At 50.1% G+C, this 18,862-nt stretch overlaps 1 protein-coding gene across 5 annotated transcripts; it reads right to left on the reverse strand.

Moving 5' to 3' along the window:
* Positions 1-542: 542 nt before the first annotated feature.
* On the reverse strand, positions 543-9,316 carry LOC117974252 (leukocyte immunoglobulin-like receptor subfamily A member 2). 5 transcript variants are annotated; one of them, XM_034946439.3, is made up of 9 exons: positions 9,154-9,316; positions 8,654-8,735; positions 8,455-8,490; positions 7,982-8,266; positions 7,531-7,833; positions 6,999-7,295; positions 6,448-6,750; positions 3,457-3,507; positions 543-3,316 (listed from the first exon to the last, which is right to left on the reverse strand). In XM_034946439.3, exons 1-9 carry the CDS (start codon positions 9,154-9,156, stop codon positions 3,171-3,173), a joined length of 1,506 nt encoding a protein of 501 aa, XP_034802330.3. In that variant the 5' UTR covers positions 9,157-9,316; the 3' UTR covers positions 543-3,170. The 5 variants fall into 5 exon arrangements, with proteins under 5 accessions (XP_034802330.3, XP_034802331.3, XP_034802332.3 ...); XM_034946440.3 differs by lacking the exon at positions 8,455-8,490; XM_034946441.3 differs by lacking the exon at positions 3,457-3,507.
* Between the last annotated feature and the right edge of the window lie 9,546 nt (positions 9,317-18,862).

The following is an 18,862-nucleotide window of genomic DNA, read 5'->3' on the forward strand; positions in this document are numbered from 1 at the left end:
GACCCTAGAGATACTGGCTCCCCCTCTTCTGTGTTTGTGGACAGACCCTGGGATAGCTCCACTCAGTGACCCGGGCCACACTCACCACTGAGCCACCTTCCCGGGTGGGCATGACACAGACTCGCTTTATCATTGCTGGACCGGGCATCTCTCACACATGTGTGTGAGGCTCACATGAGCCCTGCCATACTGGGCACAACACAGAGCTGATTCTAAGCTTGGGAGCGTGGACACTGCAGGGCACGAGTGGCCACAGCAATGCCCTTCCTCAGTTTCCATTCCTGAGTCGGTCCTGGGAGAAACCCTGAATGGAAGATCAATTGGGTAAGAGAAAAGTCACCCAAGAGGAATAAAAATCAAACCGTCTATTAGAGAAAAAACAGGCAATTCTAGAAATGAATTAGAAAGATATTTTGAGGTGAAAAATTGTAAATTATATTAACACATTTAGAAATAATTTCATCCAGAACAAGACACAGCTAAAATGATAAATATTATATTGGTGTAGAATGTTTATTAAAATTTTCAGAAGTCATCAGAGCAACTTTAGAAATGAAAAATGGAAAACATAATTAATGCACACAAGAAATAGAATGAGAAGGGTAAACAGCTATCTCTCTATGGATCACACTTTCAGAATGAAAGAAATAAGGATAATGTTAGTCAGTAAAACTTGCAAAGAAAACAGTTGACATTTTTACAGAAATGAACAAAGAACAACGTGCACAAATTTATAAATAAAATTAATATCTTGACCATGGTAGAATGAAAGGTATCTAGAATAAATAAAGAGTAATTTTAAAACTACTGGAGAAAGTGGAAATTATTCTCGAATGACAAGCACATTGGGACTGGATTTCCCGAGTAAAAAGTGGTGGAAAAAATGACCAGGGGCTCAAGTTGGGTGAATGGGAACAGCTGGCATGTGCCTCTCTCCTTAAGAGGAATCAAAATGGTGAGTAAATACCAAAACACCAGTGGATCTTCTCAGAGAGCACCCCGAGGCTCACCAGAGAACCATGGGGACATGGAAAGCACAGAGGATAAAAGCCCAGAGCCAGGAGAGCCTCCTAACAAGAGGAGGGGGTGAGCGAGTGAGAGGCCCCCTAACACAAAAAAGGGATGAGTGTGTTAGTCAAGGTTCTCTAGAGGGACAGAACTAATCTTAAGCCTTTTGATTTATGATACTGGGGAGGCTTTTTCCTCATTTAGGTCTTTTGTTATTTCTTTGAGCAGTATTTTTAAATTATCAGTGTATACGTATTGCATCTCTTTGGTTAGATGTATTTCTTTTCCTTTTTTTTTTTTTTTGAGACTGAGTCTCACTCTGTTGCCCAGGCTGGAGTGCAATGGCACGATCTCAGCTCACTGCAACCTCCGCCTCCCAGGTTCAAGCAATTCTCCTGCCTCAGCCTCCCGAGTAGCTGGGATTACAGGCATGCGCCACCACGCCCACCTAATTTTTGTATTTGGTTAAATGTATTTCTATAAGCATTTTTAAAAAAATAAATTGACTTGTTCCCTTAATGTACATGTTAAAATTCTGAGACCCATTAGCTATAAATGTGAACATAGTTGGAAATAGAGTCTTTGCAAATGCATTTAAGTTATGATCAAGGGATCATAACGAATTAGGATGAGTCCTAATCTGATCTGAGTGATATCATAATCTGAAGAAGAGAAGAGACACACACAGAAGAATGGGTGTGAAGACAGAGGCACCCAGGTAGACGTAAGCATTGAGAAGATGGAGGCAGAAATTGGCGCGATGCTGCCCCAAGCCAAGGAGTGCGTGGACTGGCAGAAATTAGGACGAGTCACTTAAGAATTCTTCCATCAGCCGGGCACAGTGCCTTACACCTGTAATCCCAGCACTTTGGGAGGCCAAGGGGGCAGATCACCTGAGATCAGGAGTTCAAGACCAGCCTGACTAACATGCTGAAACCCCGTCTCTAGTAAAAATAGAAAAGTTATCCGGGCATGGTGGTGCACACCTGTAGTCCAGTTACTTGGGAGGCAGAGGCAGGAGAATCGCTTGAACCCGGGACGCGGAAGTAGCAGTGAGCTGAGATCCTGCCATTGCACTCCAGCCTGGGTGACAATAGCAAAACTCTGTCCAAAAAAAAAAAAAAAAAAAAAAAAAAAAGAATTCTTCCATCGAAGCTGCATAGTTCTGTTAACATTTTTCTTACGTTGTACTTAGATTTTTAGGTGAGCCGTGTTATCTCTCACATCAGACATTAATAGGTTTGTCTTTTGTGGATATGCTAGGATAACAGTGTCAGAATTTCATTTGACCTGTGCCATAACACTGAAGCAGAAGTAATCATTGCATTGCCTCTGAAATAGAAAGGACTGTAGGTATATGGGTGAGCTCTCAGTGGGATGTGCCGCAGGTGCCGGGTGCTCATTAGTGAAGACAGTTCTGTCCCTTGCTTCCCAATCCTGCATTCAGTGAGAACTCATTGGCACCTTGATTTGGGCCATGAAAAAATATTTATGTCACAGAAATTGCTAGATACCACTAATTACGGCATTTTAAAGATGTCTTTTTCAGAAACAGCATAGCTGTGGTGTCACTTGAAATGCCAGTGTGATGATTCCAAGTGGTGATATTTCAGGAGAAATTACACAGATAGCATCTGAGAAAGAGTGAAGGGCTCACAAGGTGCAGAGAGGTTGTCAGGGCAGCAGGGTGGATTTATCTTTACCTGGTTGGAATCTGCTCTGTCATTGATTTAGTTGGTGGTTCAGGTTTGGATCTCTGAACTGAAGAGATGGGGACTCAGTAAGGGACATCAAGGAGTGTGACAATGAGGAATAAGGAAAACTGTGTCACATGCCATGGACCAGAGCACGCAGGTGTGTGGAGGTGTGGACCCAACGGTGCCATGTGGGATGGAGCCTTATGTCTGGGGATGGGAAAAGAAAGAGATCCAGTCAAGGAAAGTCAACATTCATAGATAAAAAAATGTATCACAGTTTAATGATCTTCTAGGAATCACCCCAGACAGTTTCCCTGCACTCAAATATGGATTCCTATCTCTAGAAATGACCAACAGACAGTCCAGATGACGTAGGTCCTAGATTGTCCTCCAGAGCCTCCTGGGATCATCAGATCTGTCCCTGGGGCTCCACCACGCTGAAGGGTGCATTGTCCTCTCTGCTGTTCACCTCCCGGCTGCATCTTGGAGGCTTCTCTGGCTGTGCTGAGCCTCAAATAGCAGAATCCCGAGGACCACCAGGACCAAGCCAGCCACACCCATGTGGATGAGATTCTCCACTGTGTAATCCTGGGGGTGTTGGCCTAGGGATGCTGGACAAAGAGGTCACAGAGGTCAGGGCAGATCAGAATCACCCCAGGACCCCTGTATGTCCACCCAGGGCACCCACCTCCCCTTTACAGGACCTGACCCTCTGTGCCAGTCCCATAACTGAGAGCATCTCCTCACTCACTAGTTGTGGAGTCTGTCTTGTTTTGTGATGGGCTGAGGGTCTCAGCTGCTTCTGAGAATCAAAACAGTGGAGAAGAGCCTTGAGCCCAGCCTCACTCCTGGGCTCTGCATTCTTCTTTTCCCCTGTGTCTCTTGACATGAGTTTTATGGAGTTCTTCAATAAACCCTTCCTCTGCTGTAGCAGGGTTCCCTCCAGTCTCCTCATTAAATTATTTCAGACTTCCTGTGTTCTACAAATCCAAACTCGGCTCCTGAGTCGTTTGGGAGAGTTTTCCTGCACGCCAGGAGCTCAGCATCTATAAGAAAAGTGGTCCCCAGTCTAGAAATGACTGAGACCTTGTGTGCTCTCTGTACAGCCTGGGACCTTATGTGCTCTCTGTGTGCTCTCTGAGCCCTACTGGGCTGCAGGGAGCAGGTGCAGGACCACAGAAGCCAATGCCCCTGGAGATGAGAGTTTCACGGATCCACCAGCTGAGGACCCAGGCTCCATGGAGGAGGTGTTGGACCTCAGGGGCTCTTGAATGTCAGGAACACAAAGGGGTGAAAGTCTGGGTCTGCCTCCCCTTCATGCCCTCAACCACTTCACCTGGGGTTTCATCTTCTGTTTAATCCCTAAGTAACGAATTCCTCATACAGGCAGTAACCCTTTGAATGCGACACAGGCGCACACATGCCCACACACACAGATATACGTATGCTAAATGGTGGTGCTATCCGAGCTTCATAAATCAATATTTCTGCTTTTACGAGGTGTGAATCTAGCTGAGAAAACCAATAACAAACATGTAAAGACCTGTCACGTCAAATATATTAAGCATATGGATGAATACACATAAAAATGTATTTAGAAGTACCTACACACTTTCATATGTAAGTATATAATTGTGCATAAACGTGTATATATGTAAAACTTTAGGTATATACTTAATACGAAGTTATATGCATATTAGTATTTGAGTGAGAAATATTGGCATGCAATTTAGAAATAAAGAAATCAAATTCTTGTTTTATAATTTATATAAATTTTACCAGAAATTAAAAGAGATCTACTGAAAAGTAATTAGAAAGTTAAAATGAGCATAAAATATTCTTATGAGTAAAATTTCAAAACACTTCTTAAATTCAGTGAGAAAATTTCCATTTTGAATGTCTAAAGGAGGAAGATTTGATATTAATGAGAAATTTGTTTCTACATTGAATGTATAAATTAAATCAAGACCCAATTAAAGGGGGAGTAACTTTAATGATTTTTAAATAATAAGTGCATACAACAAATAAAATTATAAATTTATATATTCAAATATTGTTTTAAACGTTTTAGAAAAAAAGGAACAATGGACACGTGCGTATAGAAAATGCAGAGCAGAAATGAGTTATGCACAAGACTCGCTGTGAATAATTGCCTGACTCGTCCAGGGAGCAAGTGCACGGCCCCTCCTTACTCTCAGGGGTTCCCTGAGCACAGAGGCCTCCAGGTGAGCACAGGAGGGGCGGTGTAAGCGGCACCCACAGCTGGAGTGCTTGTCTCTAAAGGAGCAGGTCTGGTGCGGACTCCAGCCTCATCACAGTCAGATCCCACCGAGGCCCGAGCAGCCTCCTCTCTGGTCCTAAGAGGACCCAGGGACCCCGCAGGTGCGGGTGAGGGGCTCCATCCTCAGGGGCTCTTGGAAATGAGAAATGAGAGCTGCCAACAGACTGTCCATCTGTCCTCTCTCCATCTCGCCTGCCTCTCTTCCTTCTCCATCAGCCCAGCATCTTCCCCGTGTCCAAGTCAGGCTGGACCCCAAATCCTGCTAACCCAGCCTGTTCTCCTTCCTCTACTCATTACACATCGTGCAGGACAAGATCGGGGTCTGGGGGTCCTGCAGAGCTGTGCCAGATGTTGCTTTTGGTAGAAAATTGGAGAGATTTTCTCTTGTACATGAGATAGGGGAGATTGTCAACCAGTGGGGTTTGTAAACTTTTGTTCTTTCCAAAATATTGTGGCTTTATCTTACTAAGCTGAGATTCCAGGAGGGATGAGTAACACTGCATGCACCTGCCCCCATCTCTGTTGGCTTTTTTTTTTAACCCTTACAGTTATTGCGACAATCCAGACAGGGCCAGAGAGGGCTGCAGGTGGGAGCAGGTCTAGGATGAGCCACATCCCAGATGCCCCAGAAGGTCAGAAATGAAGGGGCTTTGGGGCAGTCACATCCAGGCAGCTCCCCCTTATTCAGATGGGGAGTCCAGGGTGTGAGCGGAACTGGCTTTTTCAGAAGTTCCACCTCCCAAGGAGAGGCTGAACCATCACAGACCCAGCCCCACCTCCCCGGGCTCCTCCCACCTGACTCCTAGACCAAGCACCTGACTGTGAACTCCCCTGACCCTGGCTCCCCTATGAGAGGTGACGGCTCCTGGGAATCCTGCTTGGGGAGGGGGAAAGATCCCGCTGCTCCGCTCATCAATGCTGAACCTCAGACACCTCCCTCCCCTCTGAACACCACGGAGGGAACACCTGCCCCATCCCTGGAGCCCCAGGAAGCCATGCAGACCACACCTTTACTGTCCACCCTCCCCGCTGCTGCCCTGGAAATCAGACCCTGAATATTGGAGGTAGCATTGAGACGAGTCTAGAAACTTCTCTTGAGCTGGGAGTTTTTGTCACCCATGGGGTCAGGACTTAGGGGTTGGGACAGCCAGAGGCTCAGATTCTGAGGTGGAGACATCAGGAGGGGGGCTGGTGAGGCCTCCGTCTTCCACCCTCAGTCTAATCACATCTCTGAGGTTCACCCCCGTCTCCTCCCAGCCCTCCCTGCTCTTTACTGAGACTTCAGGGGTCGGAGCCAGGGGTGGGAGGTCCCTGCCTATTTCCACCCTCCCATGGGCTGGACCCTTCCCTGCGGACCCTCCCCCTTCACTCCCCTCATTCATTCTTGTCCCAGAGCTCTGCTTGGGGGCAGGGCCTGAGCTGAGCCTTTGAGCTCAGAGAGGACAGGGTCAGGGCCCTCACCTGAGACCATGAGACCCAGGGGGTCACTGGGGTGAGACAGCAGGTAGGGGTTGGAGCTGAGTGAGCCATAGCATCTGTAGGTCCCCACGTGGGCCGAGGTCACAGGACCCATGGGGAATTCAGCCTGGTTCTGCTGAGCTTGGTGCTGTGATCGCAGACGCAGTGGGGGATCGGCTGCCCCCTCCTTGGTCAGAAAGAAAGTGTGGAACTGCTCCCGTGACTGACACAGCAGGGTCACGTTCTCTCCTGAGGCCACCGTGGGGCCCGGCTGCACCAAGAGGGCGGGTCTGGCAGGGATCTGTCCTGGAGAGAAGAAGGATGGGTGAGGGGCTGCCCCACCTTGTTCTGAGCTGACACCTCCCCAGGCCTCTCTCTGGGACCCTCAGTCTCTGTCTCTGTTTCCTCTGAGTCTCCCCCTCCCCACCCACCCCTGTCTCTGTCTCTCCCTCCCTTGGGACCCCCAACCCTCATCCCGGCCATCACCACCAGGGCTCCCCCGGCAGTGCCTGTGCTGAGCCTGCGTCCCTGACTGAACCCGCTGGGCTCCTCACCTGCGATCAGGATGTCCAGGGGGTCACTGGGGGCCGACCACTCGGAGGAGAGGTTGTGTGCGCCGTAGCATCTGTACTGGCCCCCGTGGGAGCGGCTCACAGGGCCCAGGGTGAAGTTGGCCTGGGAGAGCCCAGCCTTGGACTGCTGGCCATGGAGCTGGCGGAGGTTGCGTTCCCCCTCCTTGTACAGAACAAATTTGTCGTAGCCGACATCAGAGCCACACTGGAGGGTCAGATTCTCCCCAGGGGCCACAATAGGACCCGGCTGCACTGAGAGTGATGGCTTCTTAGAAACACCTGGGAAAAGTGGTCATGGTTTCCAGGAGCCGACCCTCAGGCTTCCCCACAAATCCTCCTTCTCCCCCGGGACCTCACCACTGCTGATCTTCCTGTGTCTCTGGCCCCAGGAGCCCTGAACCCTCTCGCCCCAACATCATCCCACCTGGAACTGCCCTGAGACGCAGCTGCTCCCCATCTGCCTGGAGACTCAGGGAGACTCAGGGAACTCCAGGCAATGCTGTGAATTTCTCACCTGGGACCAGGAGCTCCAGGAGATCACTAGGTAGAGACCACACATAGGGAGAGCTCCAGTCATAACCATAGCACCTGTACGACCACCTGCGACTCGGGCTCACGGGGCCCACGGAGAAGATGGCCCAGGACCCCCCACGGATACGGGCCTGGGAGTTCAGGCATTGTGGGTGTTCGTCTTCTTCTTGCTTACACAGAGTGAAGCCACCAAATGCCAGGTGTGAGCCACACTGGAGGGTCACGTTCCCTCCTGAGGTCACCACAGGGCTGGGCAGGGCTGAGAGGGTAGGTTTGCTGTAGGCTCCTAGGAGAGAAGGAGGCACCGTGTTAAATGGGGCTCCCACCTCCCACATCATCCCCAGGGCTGGGCTGTGAGAGCGGAGATGCCCCTGAGAGCCGAACCCCTTCCTGAGGGCAGAGCCTGGGGCTGGGAGCCCTGAGTGTCCTCTCACCTGTCACCACCAGCTCCAGGGGATCACTGGGCTCTGACCACTGAGAGCGGCTGTAATACTGACAGCGATACCGCCCTGCGTGTTCCCAGGTGATGGATGGGATGGGGAACTGGCCCTTCTTCACAAGCTGTGGTTGTATCCGTTTAATCCAGGATGCTGATTTTTTCTCCCTATATAGATGGTTCTCCTGGGCTTCAAGGCTCCCCTGACACCTGAGGGTCACGGGACTCCCCTGGGTGATCACAGAGTCTGGCTCAGCCCTGAGGGTGGGCTTGGGGAGGGTCCCTGGAAGGAAATCAAAGGTAGGATTCTAAGTCATTTCCCACCCAACAGTTCTCAGCTCTCAGCCCAGGACCCTCCAGATGCCCCCATCAGTCAGCCCAGAACTGCTATTCCCCATCCCCAGCTGCACAGAGGTAGCCCCTTGTCTGCAGTGATGAGGAGGGACCTGGGACAGCTGGGGACAGACTCACCTGCCTGCACATGGGTCCTGGGGCCCAGGCTCAGCCCTGGAAGAGAGTTCCCTGTGAGGGATTTGTCCCCTGAAGCCTGGGCAGGTCCTCCCCTCCCTGGGATCTTTGTGAGCCCCTGGAGTCTCCTTAGGGACCAGAGTTTGGCTGTGGAGTGAGGTCCCTCCTAGGTTAGAAGCTCCCCTCTGTCTTCAAATCTCACCGAGACAGATCAGGACCGTGAGGATGGGGGTCATGGCGTCTCCTCCCACTGCCCTGCTCTGCGGATGGATAAGCCCTCGGTGCTGGCAGGACAGAGACACACAGAGAGAAATAGCCTCCCCTCCTTCCCACCCTGTGTGGACACTCGGAGGCTGGGTCCTTCTTCTCATGGTGTGTTGTCATCTGCAGCCACACAGGAAGCAGAACTACCCTCCCAGGAGCCTGACTCTCATTCTTTTAGGGCTGAGGTTAGGGCAGGCACCGGGCCCTCTGCAGACATTTCAGACTGTAATGGGGTCTTTCCTGACCCCCAGCCACTGTCTGTCTGGTTTCTCCTCGTCTCACTGAGAGCTGGGATGTAGCAGCAAATAGAACTGGTGCTTCCTGTGTCTGCCCTTCCAGATGAGGGTAACGGAGGCTTCCCCTTCCTTCTCACGGCCTCCCACATGGTCACCCTCCCTCCTTCAGCCGTCCATCAGCTCAGCGCTGTGGGGTCCTCACCATAGCAGTCGTCCCTCCAGCCCTGGAGATGCTTCAGGGAAGACCCAGGTCCATGCTGCAGGCAGACTCAGATCAGCGGAGAAGCATCTCGCATCTGGCTGTGCCGTCCAGGCTGAGCTGCGTGTGGCAGTGAGCACAGAGGAGAAATGCAGGGAAATAGGGGAAGAAAAGTTGACTTCTTTCTTGACACTGGATTGTGGGTTTTCTTTCAACCAAATAGTCCCCTCTCAACTTCCCCTTTTTAAATGTTTTTGCTACAGCATCCACTCCCTCCCCCCGGGAACAAACCTCTGAGTCTTTCCTGCCTCCTCGGTGCCCCTTGCGTCCTTAGCCGTCCCTCTGCACCTCAATTCCTGGTCAACATTTTGGGAACAATGACTTATGTTTGAGCTTTGATTTGAGGAGTTAGGGAGGGAGTTGATATTTATTTGATGACTGGTTATCATCCACTGCCTACGTGACCTTGGTTTGTAATGTCCCATCTCTGAGCCTCAGTTTCTTCCTTTGCAGATTGATGTCACAAATCCCACTGGTCACAGTGGTTGTGGGGTCAGTGGTGCCTGGGACATTGGGAGGGGCTCATTTGTGCTTGATTTCCAGACCAGGGTAAGACCTGAGGCTTTGGGACGTGAGAGGATCTTGGTGTTGGACTCCACATTCTGTAGGTGATTGATGAGTCCACTCAAGATGTCACATCTGACCGTGTTGGAGAAATGTATGTGTAGCATTTCTGAAATACCCAGAGCATCAAGGTCATGAGCAGTAAAAGGGGTGTGGAAGTTCCCAAGTGTAGATGGATCCACAGGAAAGAACAGAGGCCAGAGGTGAGATGCCACAGGGTCCCGGGACCATCAAGGGCTCATTAGGGTGGAGGTTTCCGCAAACTGAGTGGAGCCGGGAGAGGAACCCCGGGATCTGCAATGACAGTGAGGGGCTCAGGGCTCCAGACCAAGGTGGGAGGCTGCGTCCTCCAGCTACACCTGAGGCTGGAGTGGACCCCAAGCAGCCCAGGGGAATTCCCTCAAGGGAGTGCACCAAACCGTCCAGTGATAGAGCTGCTGGGATTCCAAAGAAAGAAGCACTAAACACCAGGGTGTTCATAGAGCATTTATTAGGGGGACCTCTGCACAGTGGGGCGTCCTTGTCTTCTTGCCCAGTGTCTCCTTGTGAATCTCAAGGATGTGCTTCCACATAGCAGCATGTTTTTCAGATGGACAAGGAGACACTGGGTATTCTATCCAAAGCTTTAACCTAAAATAAAAACAAAACCAAAAATAAACCCCTAGAGAATATGATCTCTCAGTACAGTTGTTTCTTGGGATACACAGGCAATTCGTTTCAGTACCCCTTACATGTACCAACACTTGCTTGTACTCCAGCCCTGACATTGTCTCTGCTGGGCCTGCATATAGGAAAAGTCTGCCGTTCATATACGCAAGTCTTGCTTCTCACAAATGCAATAGTTTTGATCCCCGTTTGTTTGGAAAAAGTGTGCATATAAGAGACCCCTGGAATTCAAGGCTGCATTGCTCCAGGGTTGCCTGGATTTTGAGTTTATTTGGGAGTGAGAAGCAAGGATTACAATATGGAGTGCATGGCAAGCCACAGTGTGTCCAGAGAGGGAAGTGTGATGTTGTGATATATGCTGGTTTTCACCCGCGGTTCCTGGCTCGTAACTCCCATAGCCCTTGTTACAGTCTTTTGTTATAACATTGGCTGTGCTGGGCCTCAGGGGAGGCCTCTGACCTCCTCCTGCCCTTACTTCACCTGACCCAAAGTAAGACTCGAATGTTCCCTGCCTTTCTGATAGTGGATCTTAAGACCCTCCCAGAAGACAGTCTCACCCTGTTCCTTGTGGGAGGAAATGCTGATGTCATGAAGCTTTCATAAAAGCCCCAGAGGACTGGGTTTCATGAGTTTCTGGATGGCTGAGCATGCGAAGGCTCCTGGAGGGCGACGCCCAGGGAGGGTATGGAAGCCCCGTGCCTCTTCCCCCATGCCTCCTCCTATGAGTTTCTTCATCTGTGTCCTCTGCAGTGTGCTTTGTATTCAACCAGGAAATGTCAGTGTTTCCCTGAGTTCTGTGAGCTGCTACAGCAAATTAATCAAACCCAAAGAGTTGGGCATGGGATCCCCAACTTGAAGCCAGTCAGTCAGAAGTTCTGGAGGTCTGGACTTGGGAATGGTGTGGGGGGGCAGTCTTGGGGAATGGGCCTTTAATATGTGGGATCCGGGACTGTCTCTGGGTAGACAGTGCCAGAGCTGACTTAGAGGACACCCAGCTGCTGTTCGCTACTGCGTCTGGGGAAAAAAACCCCATACATCTGGTCCTAGAAGTCTTTTTCTGTGTTGATGATTCCTGTGATGTGAGAGTAGAGGAAAAGCACCGTAGAGAGCGCTCTCTGTACATAGAGAGGTAAAGGAAGTTCTTATCAGCAACAAGGGAGAGCCTGACAGAGCTGCCTGGAAACAGAGTTCCCTGGTTCCACAGGTTCAAAGCCAGAGTTGCTGTCAGTCCATTGAAGGAGATGCTGTTGCTGGTCAATGGTTCTCTTGAGAGCATCTTATCTGAATTCCTGACGTCCTAAAGAATATCTAGTGATAAACCTTGTCAAAGCAGGAGGGGCTGAAGGACATGGAAGTTTCTTATGGGTTTTTTAAAAGTCCTTAGAAACAGTTCTTATCTGAGACGTGGAAGCATGGGCCTCCTCTCCTTCAGGCCTTCCTGGCCCTGTGGGGTCTGAGTTTGACCAAAGTCATCTCATCCTTGCACCTGTAACTTTCCTATTGGGAGTCTGCAGTGAAGGGATGGGGTTACGAAGTTTAACCTGAGAGTTTCAGGAATTTGGTTCAGGGGAGGGCTTGTTTCTACACTTTTAGCAAAAGGGTTAATTTTTCAGTGTTTTCTAGAAACAACCTAAAGTGCTTTATCAGTACTTGGGGATGCTGAAGACCTCAGCTTGGGTTCCAGCCTGCAGGTGGAAACATGCATCTGTCCAACCCACAGAACAGTCATGGCCCTTTGTCTCACTCTCAGAACAAGGAAAAAAGTGGAGGAAACTGTGGGACCTTAGAGACTGTGACTCCCCCTCTTCTGTGTTTGTGGACAGACCCTGGGATGACTCAGTGACCCCGGCCACACTTAGCACTGAGCCACCTTCCCGGGTGTGCATGACACAGATGCGCTTTATCATTGTTGGACCGGGCATCTCTGACCCTTGAGTGTGAGGCTCACATGGACCCCGCCATGCCGGGCATAACACAGAGGTGATTCTAAGCTTGGGAGCATGGACACCGCAGGGCAGGAGCGGCTACAGCAATGCCCTCATCAGCTTTCCTTCCTGAGTCAGCCCTGGGAGAAACCCTATATGGAAGATCAGGTGTGTGGGAGAAAAACCCACCCCAGAGGAATGAAAATCAAAGAGTCCATTAGAGAAAAAACAGGCAATTGTAGAAATGAATTAGGAAGCTATTGTAATGTGAAAATAGTAAATTATATTAACACATTTAGAAATAATTTCATCCAGAACAAGACACAGCTGAAATGATAAACATTGTATTGGTGTAGAATATTTATTAAATTTTTCATTAGTCATCGGAGAAAAACTAGAAATGAAAAAAATAGAAAAGATAATTAATGCACACAAGAAATGGAATGAGAAGAGGAAACAGATATCTCTCTTTGGATCACACCTTCAGAATGAAGGAAATAAGGAGTATGTTATTCAGTAAATACTTGCAAAGAAAATGGTTGACATTTTTATAGAAATGAAGAAAGAACATGAGTTTAACGTTCACAAATTCATAAATAACATCAATGTCTTAACTATGATAGAGTATAAGATACCTAGAATAGATACAAAGTAATTTTAAAACTACTGGAGAAAATGAAAATTATTCTCAAATGAAAGACAAGCACATTGGGACCGGATTTCCCAAGCGTAAAAAGTGACAAGAAAATGACTGGGGGTTGAGGTTGAAGTTGGCTGAGTGGAAAGAGCTGGAGTCTGCCTACTCACTAAGAGGACCCAAAATAGTGAGTAAATACCAACAGATCAAGTGGATCTTCCAAGAGGATGCTGGGGCTCACCTGAGAAGCAGGAAGACATGGAGAGAAGAGAAGAGAAAAGGTGGGAGCCAGGAGAGGCTCCTAACACGGGGAAGGGGTGAGTGAGTGAGAGGCTCTTAACACAGGGAAGGGGTGAGTGAGTGAGAGATTCCCTAACACGGGGAAGGGGTGAGTGAGTGAGAGGCTCCCAACACGGGGAAGGGGTGAGTGAGTGACAGGCTCCTAACACGGGGAAGGGGTGAGTGAGTGAGAGATTCCCTAACACGGGGAAGGGGTGAGTGAGTGACAGGCTCCTAACACGGGGAAGGGGTGAGTGAGTGAGAGATTCCCTAACACGGGGAAGGGGTGAGTGAGTGACAGGCTCCTAACATGGGGAAGGGGTGAGTGAATGAGAGCCTCCCTAACACAGGGAAGGGGTGAGTGAGTGACAGGCTCCTAACACGGGGAAGGGGTGAGTGAGTGAGAGATTCCCTAACACGGGGAAGGGGTGAGTGAGTGAGAGCCTCCCTAACACGGGGAAGGGGTGAGTGAGTGAGAGGTCCCTGGCATCTACTCCTCTGCCGTGGGCCCTTAGGATCCTGCCCACAGGAGAGCGCCTGTCCCCTCTGGGCCTCCAGAGGCCCACAGTTTGCTCCTGGAGACTGTACCAAGGCCCCGCTGGAGCCCACGTGGAATCCCACAGGCTTCTGATCCCTGAGCAGCCTGGGTCCAGCTGCCACTGCCTTAGCAGGGAGGGAGGAGGCCAGGCACCTCTGTGGGCCCCAGAATAAGTATGACAGCTGGGGCACAGGAGCAGCCAAGCTGAGCACCACACAGCTGCCCACCTCTGTTGCTTCCTGCTAAATGGGGCTTCCTTCCTGCTAATGGGGCTTACCAGCTGGAGGGCCTCAGTGCACCCGTCCTGCCCCCACCTGAACACCGTGGCTCTGGCTCGGTTCCTCTGAAAGCCCAATGCTCAGAGGCCCCTGACAAGCCCTTCGCAGTCACTGCCACCTCTGCCTCTGCCCCTGCTGCCCCAGGCCCAGGGAGGGTGTGGGGAGGCCTGGCACTTTCGCGTGTCCCCAGAGCAAAACCGAGTGACACTTCTTCAGGAGGGAAGTGTGAGCAGACCCTGTGCCCCACAGCTGCCAGTCTCCAGTGCCCCAGCCGAGGGTCCCTACCCTCCCTAGTGACAGGCCCACAGCACAGCCACCCTGCCCCCACCTGGACATTTCAGCTGCAGCCCCCAGCGCTTCTGAGAGCCCAGTCCCCACAGGTCTGTGATCTGCCGCAGGCTCTACCACCTGAGCCTTCTGCCTGCCCCGCCTGAGGGTTCTGCCGGTGACCTGGGGACCAGCCCATCCCTCCCCATCACAGCCAGCATCTGAACCCCGGAGCAGCCGAAACCCAGTCCAGCCCCTTCAGGACTCACACACGCTGTCCAGCCGGCCACCTAAGGGCCTGCGATCTGGGAACTACCTGCCCTTTCCTACCCTGCTGGCACCTGACCACTCACCCCAGGGCCTGAGGTCGGGCCCACCCAGCCAGCAACACCACCACAACTGACGTCCACTCTCCCATCCAGAGAGGCAGAAGCCCCACATCCCACCTACATGAAGCAGCTACCACGTCAGACAAGACAGCTGCTCAGGGTCTCCACTGGGCTGAGGGAGGAGGCTCTGCCTTGGAACCACGCCTGCAGAGAGTGGCAAGGCAGGTGTTTCCCACGGCCCTCAGCCACACTGTGGCCTGGGGAGAGACAACAGTGTGTGTCTGAACTGAGACTCATGAGCCCTGGAGCACGGGTGTGATAGGGAGACAGACAACGTTCCTCCCTATGGGACTGGAAACGGTGTAGCTCCTTCACCCCCCGCAGAGACCTCAGGGCATTTCACTAGGAGCTGCTCCAGCCCTGTCCATCAGGACTAGTGCCTGCACTCATCACTGGGATATCTGTGGGCAAGCTGGGGGTTCCAGCTCTGCCCAGGGGTGTTCCCTCGCCCCCGTGGAACAGGAAGCTCAGGGCACCTGACACTCCACGGTCCAGCCCTTCCCCTGAAACAACAGTCAGCACCTCACAGGAAACACACCAGGTCCATATCCACCTGCTTGTGCCGAGGGTGGCTCTTACCCTTAAGCACCAGCTCCTGGCCGCAATTTGAGCTACACAGCCTGACACAAACCCTGCTGCAGAAGCACCCAAAGCTATGGGAAAAGCCAAAAGACCCTTCCCAACATGCTCTACAGTCACCCTCCCTGCGGGGCCGGGGGAAAATGCGCAAAACAAATCCCATGCAAACGAAAATAAATTCGAAGAGAGTAAGTGGAGGCCTCTCCAGATGAGAAGGAATCAGTGTAAGGATTCTGACGCCGTGAAAAATCTGAATATTGTGACACCACCAAAGGATCGCACTAGCTCGCTAGCAATGGACGCTGAAAACAATGGAAACTGAGAAAAGACAGATAAAGAATGAGACTGACACAAAAACATTACAAAGAATCAATGAAAGAAAACGTTGATTTTTTGAAAGTATAAATAAAATTGAGAGATGGCTGACTACACTAACCAAAAAAAGGAGATTTAAATAAGCACAATCAGAAATGATAAAGTTGACATTACAACCAACACCACAGAGATACAAACGATCATCAGAGACTACTATGAACACCTTTATGCACATAAACTAGAAAACCTGGAGAAAATAGATGAATTCCTAGACACACACAACTTCCCAAGATTGCACAGGCAAAAAATAGAAACCCTAAACAGACCGATAACAACCAATGAAAAAGGATCAGTACTAAAAATCTTCCAGCAAAAAAGTCCAGGAACAGATGGATTCGCAGTTGAACTTAGCTGTATGTACGAAGAAGGGCTGGTACCAATCATACTGAAACTATTCCAAAAATCAAGGAAGTGGGATTCTTTGCTAGCTCATTCTACAAAATCAGTATCATCCTGATAGCAAAATCAGACAAGGATCCAACAGAAAAATAAAACTACAGGCCAAGAAATCTGAGGAACACAGATGCAAAAATCCTCAAGAAAATACTAGCAAACGGAATCTAGCAGTGTATCAAAAACATAATTCATCATGATCAAGTTGGCTTGATTCCAGGGAAGAAAGGATGGTTCAATATATGCAAGTCAATAAAAGGGACTCATGACATAAACTAAGAACAAAAAGCATATGATCATCTCAATAGATGCAGATAAAGCATTCAAGAAAGTCCAACATCGCTTCGTGATAAAATCCCTCAACAGGCTAGGCATGAAAGAAACATATCACAAAATACCAACACCCCCTGCGTGACAAACCCACAGCCAACATCAAATTGAATGGGGAGAAGTGAAAACATTTTCCCAGGAAAATGAGAATGGTATCCTCCCTAGCCCCTGGGGTGTCCTACTGGACCCGGGCCTATCTGTGGGGCAGGGTCCCTCTCATGCTAGAATCTCCCGTTCCCCTCGTCAAATCTCAGTGAAGTGGACCATGACCATGGGAGTGACAGTCATGGCGTCTCCTCCTACTGGCCCCAGCTGTGTGGGTGGATAAGAACATGGTGCCCACAGGACAGAGACATACAGGGTGTGGGCACAGAGAGGCAGGGCTGTCCTGTAGCAGGACGAGCCGCAGACAAAACTCCTCAGACACCGGATTAAAGAAGGAAGAGGTTTTTATTCAGCTGGGAGCGTGGGCAGACTCGCGTCTTAAGAGCCGAACTCCCTGAAAAAGAAATTCTTGGCCTTTTTAAAGGCTTATAACTTTAAGGGGTCCGCGTGAAAGGGTCGTGATACATCAAGCAAGCGTGGGAAACGTGACTGGGGGCTACATGCATCAGCTAACGGAACAGAAAGTTTTACAGTGCTTTTTTCATGCAGTGTCTGGAATTTACAGATAACACCAGTAGTTTAGGTCAGAGGTTGATGTTATTATTATTACTTTTTTTAACTCCTACGGCCGGGTGGTGGTGCCAAGGTTGTCTGGCTATTTATCTTACTTTTGTATTTTTCCAACTTTTTGCTTTTTCTCTCTTCCTGTTTTGTGAACTAGGCAAGGTGGGGGGAGGAGGGCAGCAGGAGTAGTAGTGGTCTCCTTCCTTACTCCCACTTACAGGATTTTCCCACCAGCATCTCCATGGGTGGTGAGCTGTCCCGGACCCCGCTGGCTCATGTTTTCCTAGGACTTGCCTTTCTCGAATGCTTTATCTGCATCGGTTGAGATGATCACATGCTTTTTGTTCTTAGTTTATGTCGTGAGTCATCTTTATTGACTTGCATATATTGAACCATCCTTTGAGACAGGCACCAGGCTTTCTGCTGATATTTCAGACACACATGGCATCTCTCCTGATCTCCTTTCACTGTCTGCCTGACATGTCGTCGTCTCATTGAGGGTCGGGACGTAGCTGCAAATGGACGTGGTGACTTCCTGAGTTGGTCCCTTCCAGGTGAAGGCAACAGAGGGTTCTTCCTTCCTCTCAGAGCCTCCTCATGGGGTCTCACTCTCTCCTTCAGGTCATGCATAAACACACCCTTTTGGGGAACCTACCATGGCCAGTCTTCTCACCAGTCCTGGGGAAGCTTCAGGGAAGATGCAAATTCAGGCTGCAGGGCAGACTCACATCAGCAGAGACTCATCTCTCATCTTGTTGTGCAGTTCCAGTTGAGCTTTATTGTGGCGATGAACAGAAAGGGGAAATAGACGGAGACAAGGGAAGGAATCATGACTCTTTTCCCAGAACTGGAGTGTGGGTTTTCTTCATGCAAAAACGTTCCCTTCACGAACTTCTCATTCACTCATCGCAACAGCATCCGCCCCCGTCTCCCTGGAAACAACATTGACCTGACTCTGCCTTCTTGGTGCCCCCGTCTTCTTTCAAACACTCCTGTTCCCATCCTGTGCTCCTGAGTTCAAGGTTCTGGGACAATACGTGGGGTTAGCACTCTGCTTTGAGGGGAAATCTTGTCTTTATTTAAATATTCATGTGTCACCCCCTGCCTGTGTGACCTTGGGCAGTAACCTCCCATTTCTGAGCCTCGGTTTCCTCATTTGGAGCCTGTCATGAACCCCATTTATCACAGGGGAGCTGGGTCATTGGAGCCTGGGGGCTGCAGGGGGCTCAGCCATGGGTAATTTCCAGAGCAGGTGAAGACAGGAGGGGTGGGGGCATGAGGGGATGCTGGCGCCCACCATCAAGGCCTGAGATTGATGTTTCCACTAAGGAGAGCACCTTTGTTCCTGCCCTTGAGAGATGCTTCTCATAATATTTCATCAACACCCCGGTTATCACACTCATGTCCAGAAAATGAGAAATGAAAGCTTGTCAGAAGGAGAAGCGCCTGCATTAAAGAGAAAATTAAAACTGACAGAGCATTTGTGTCTGGTGCCATTGGGGTCATCAGGGAGGAAGTAATTAAGTCACTAGTGTGCATACATTTAAGCATGAAATGCAAATCTTTTTTTTTTTTCCGAGACAGAGTCTCACTCTGTCACCCAGGCTGGAGTGCAGTGGCACAATCTCAGCTCACCGCAACCTCCACCTCCCGGGTTCAAATGATTCTCCTGCCTCAGCCTCCCGAGTAGCTGGCACTACAAGCATGCACCACCACACCCGGCTAATTTTTGTATTTTTAGTAAAGATGGGGCTTCACCATGT

Source organism: Pan paniscus, chromosome 20, assembly GCF_029289425.2.
Source record: "Pan paniscus chromosome 20, NHGRI_mPanPan1-v2.0_pri, whole genome shotgun sequence".
Classification (NCBI taxonomy): domain Eukaryota; kingdom Metazoa; phylum Chordata; class Mammalia; order Primates; family Hominidae; genus Pan; species Pan paniscus.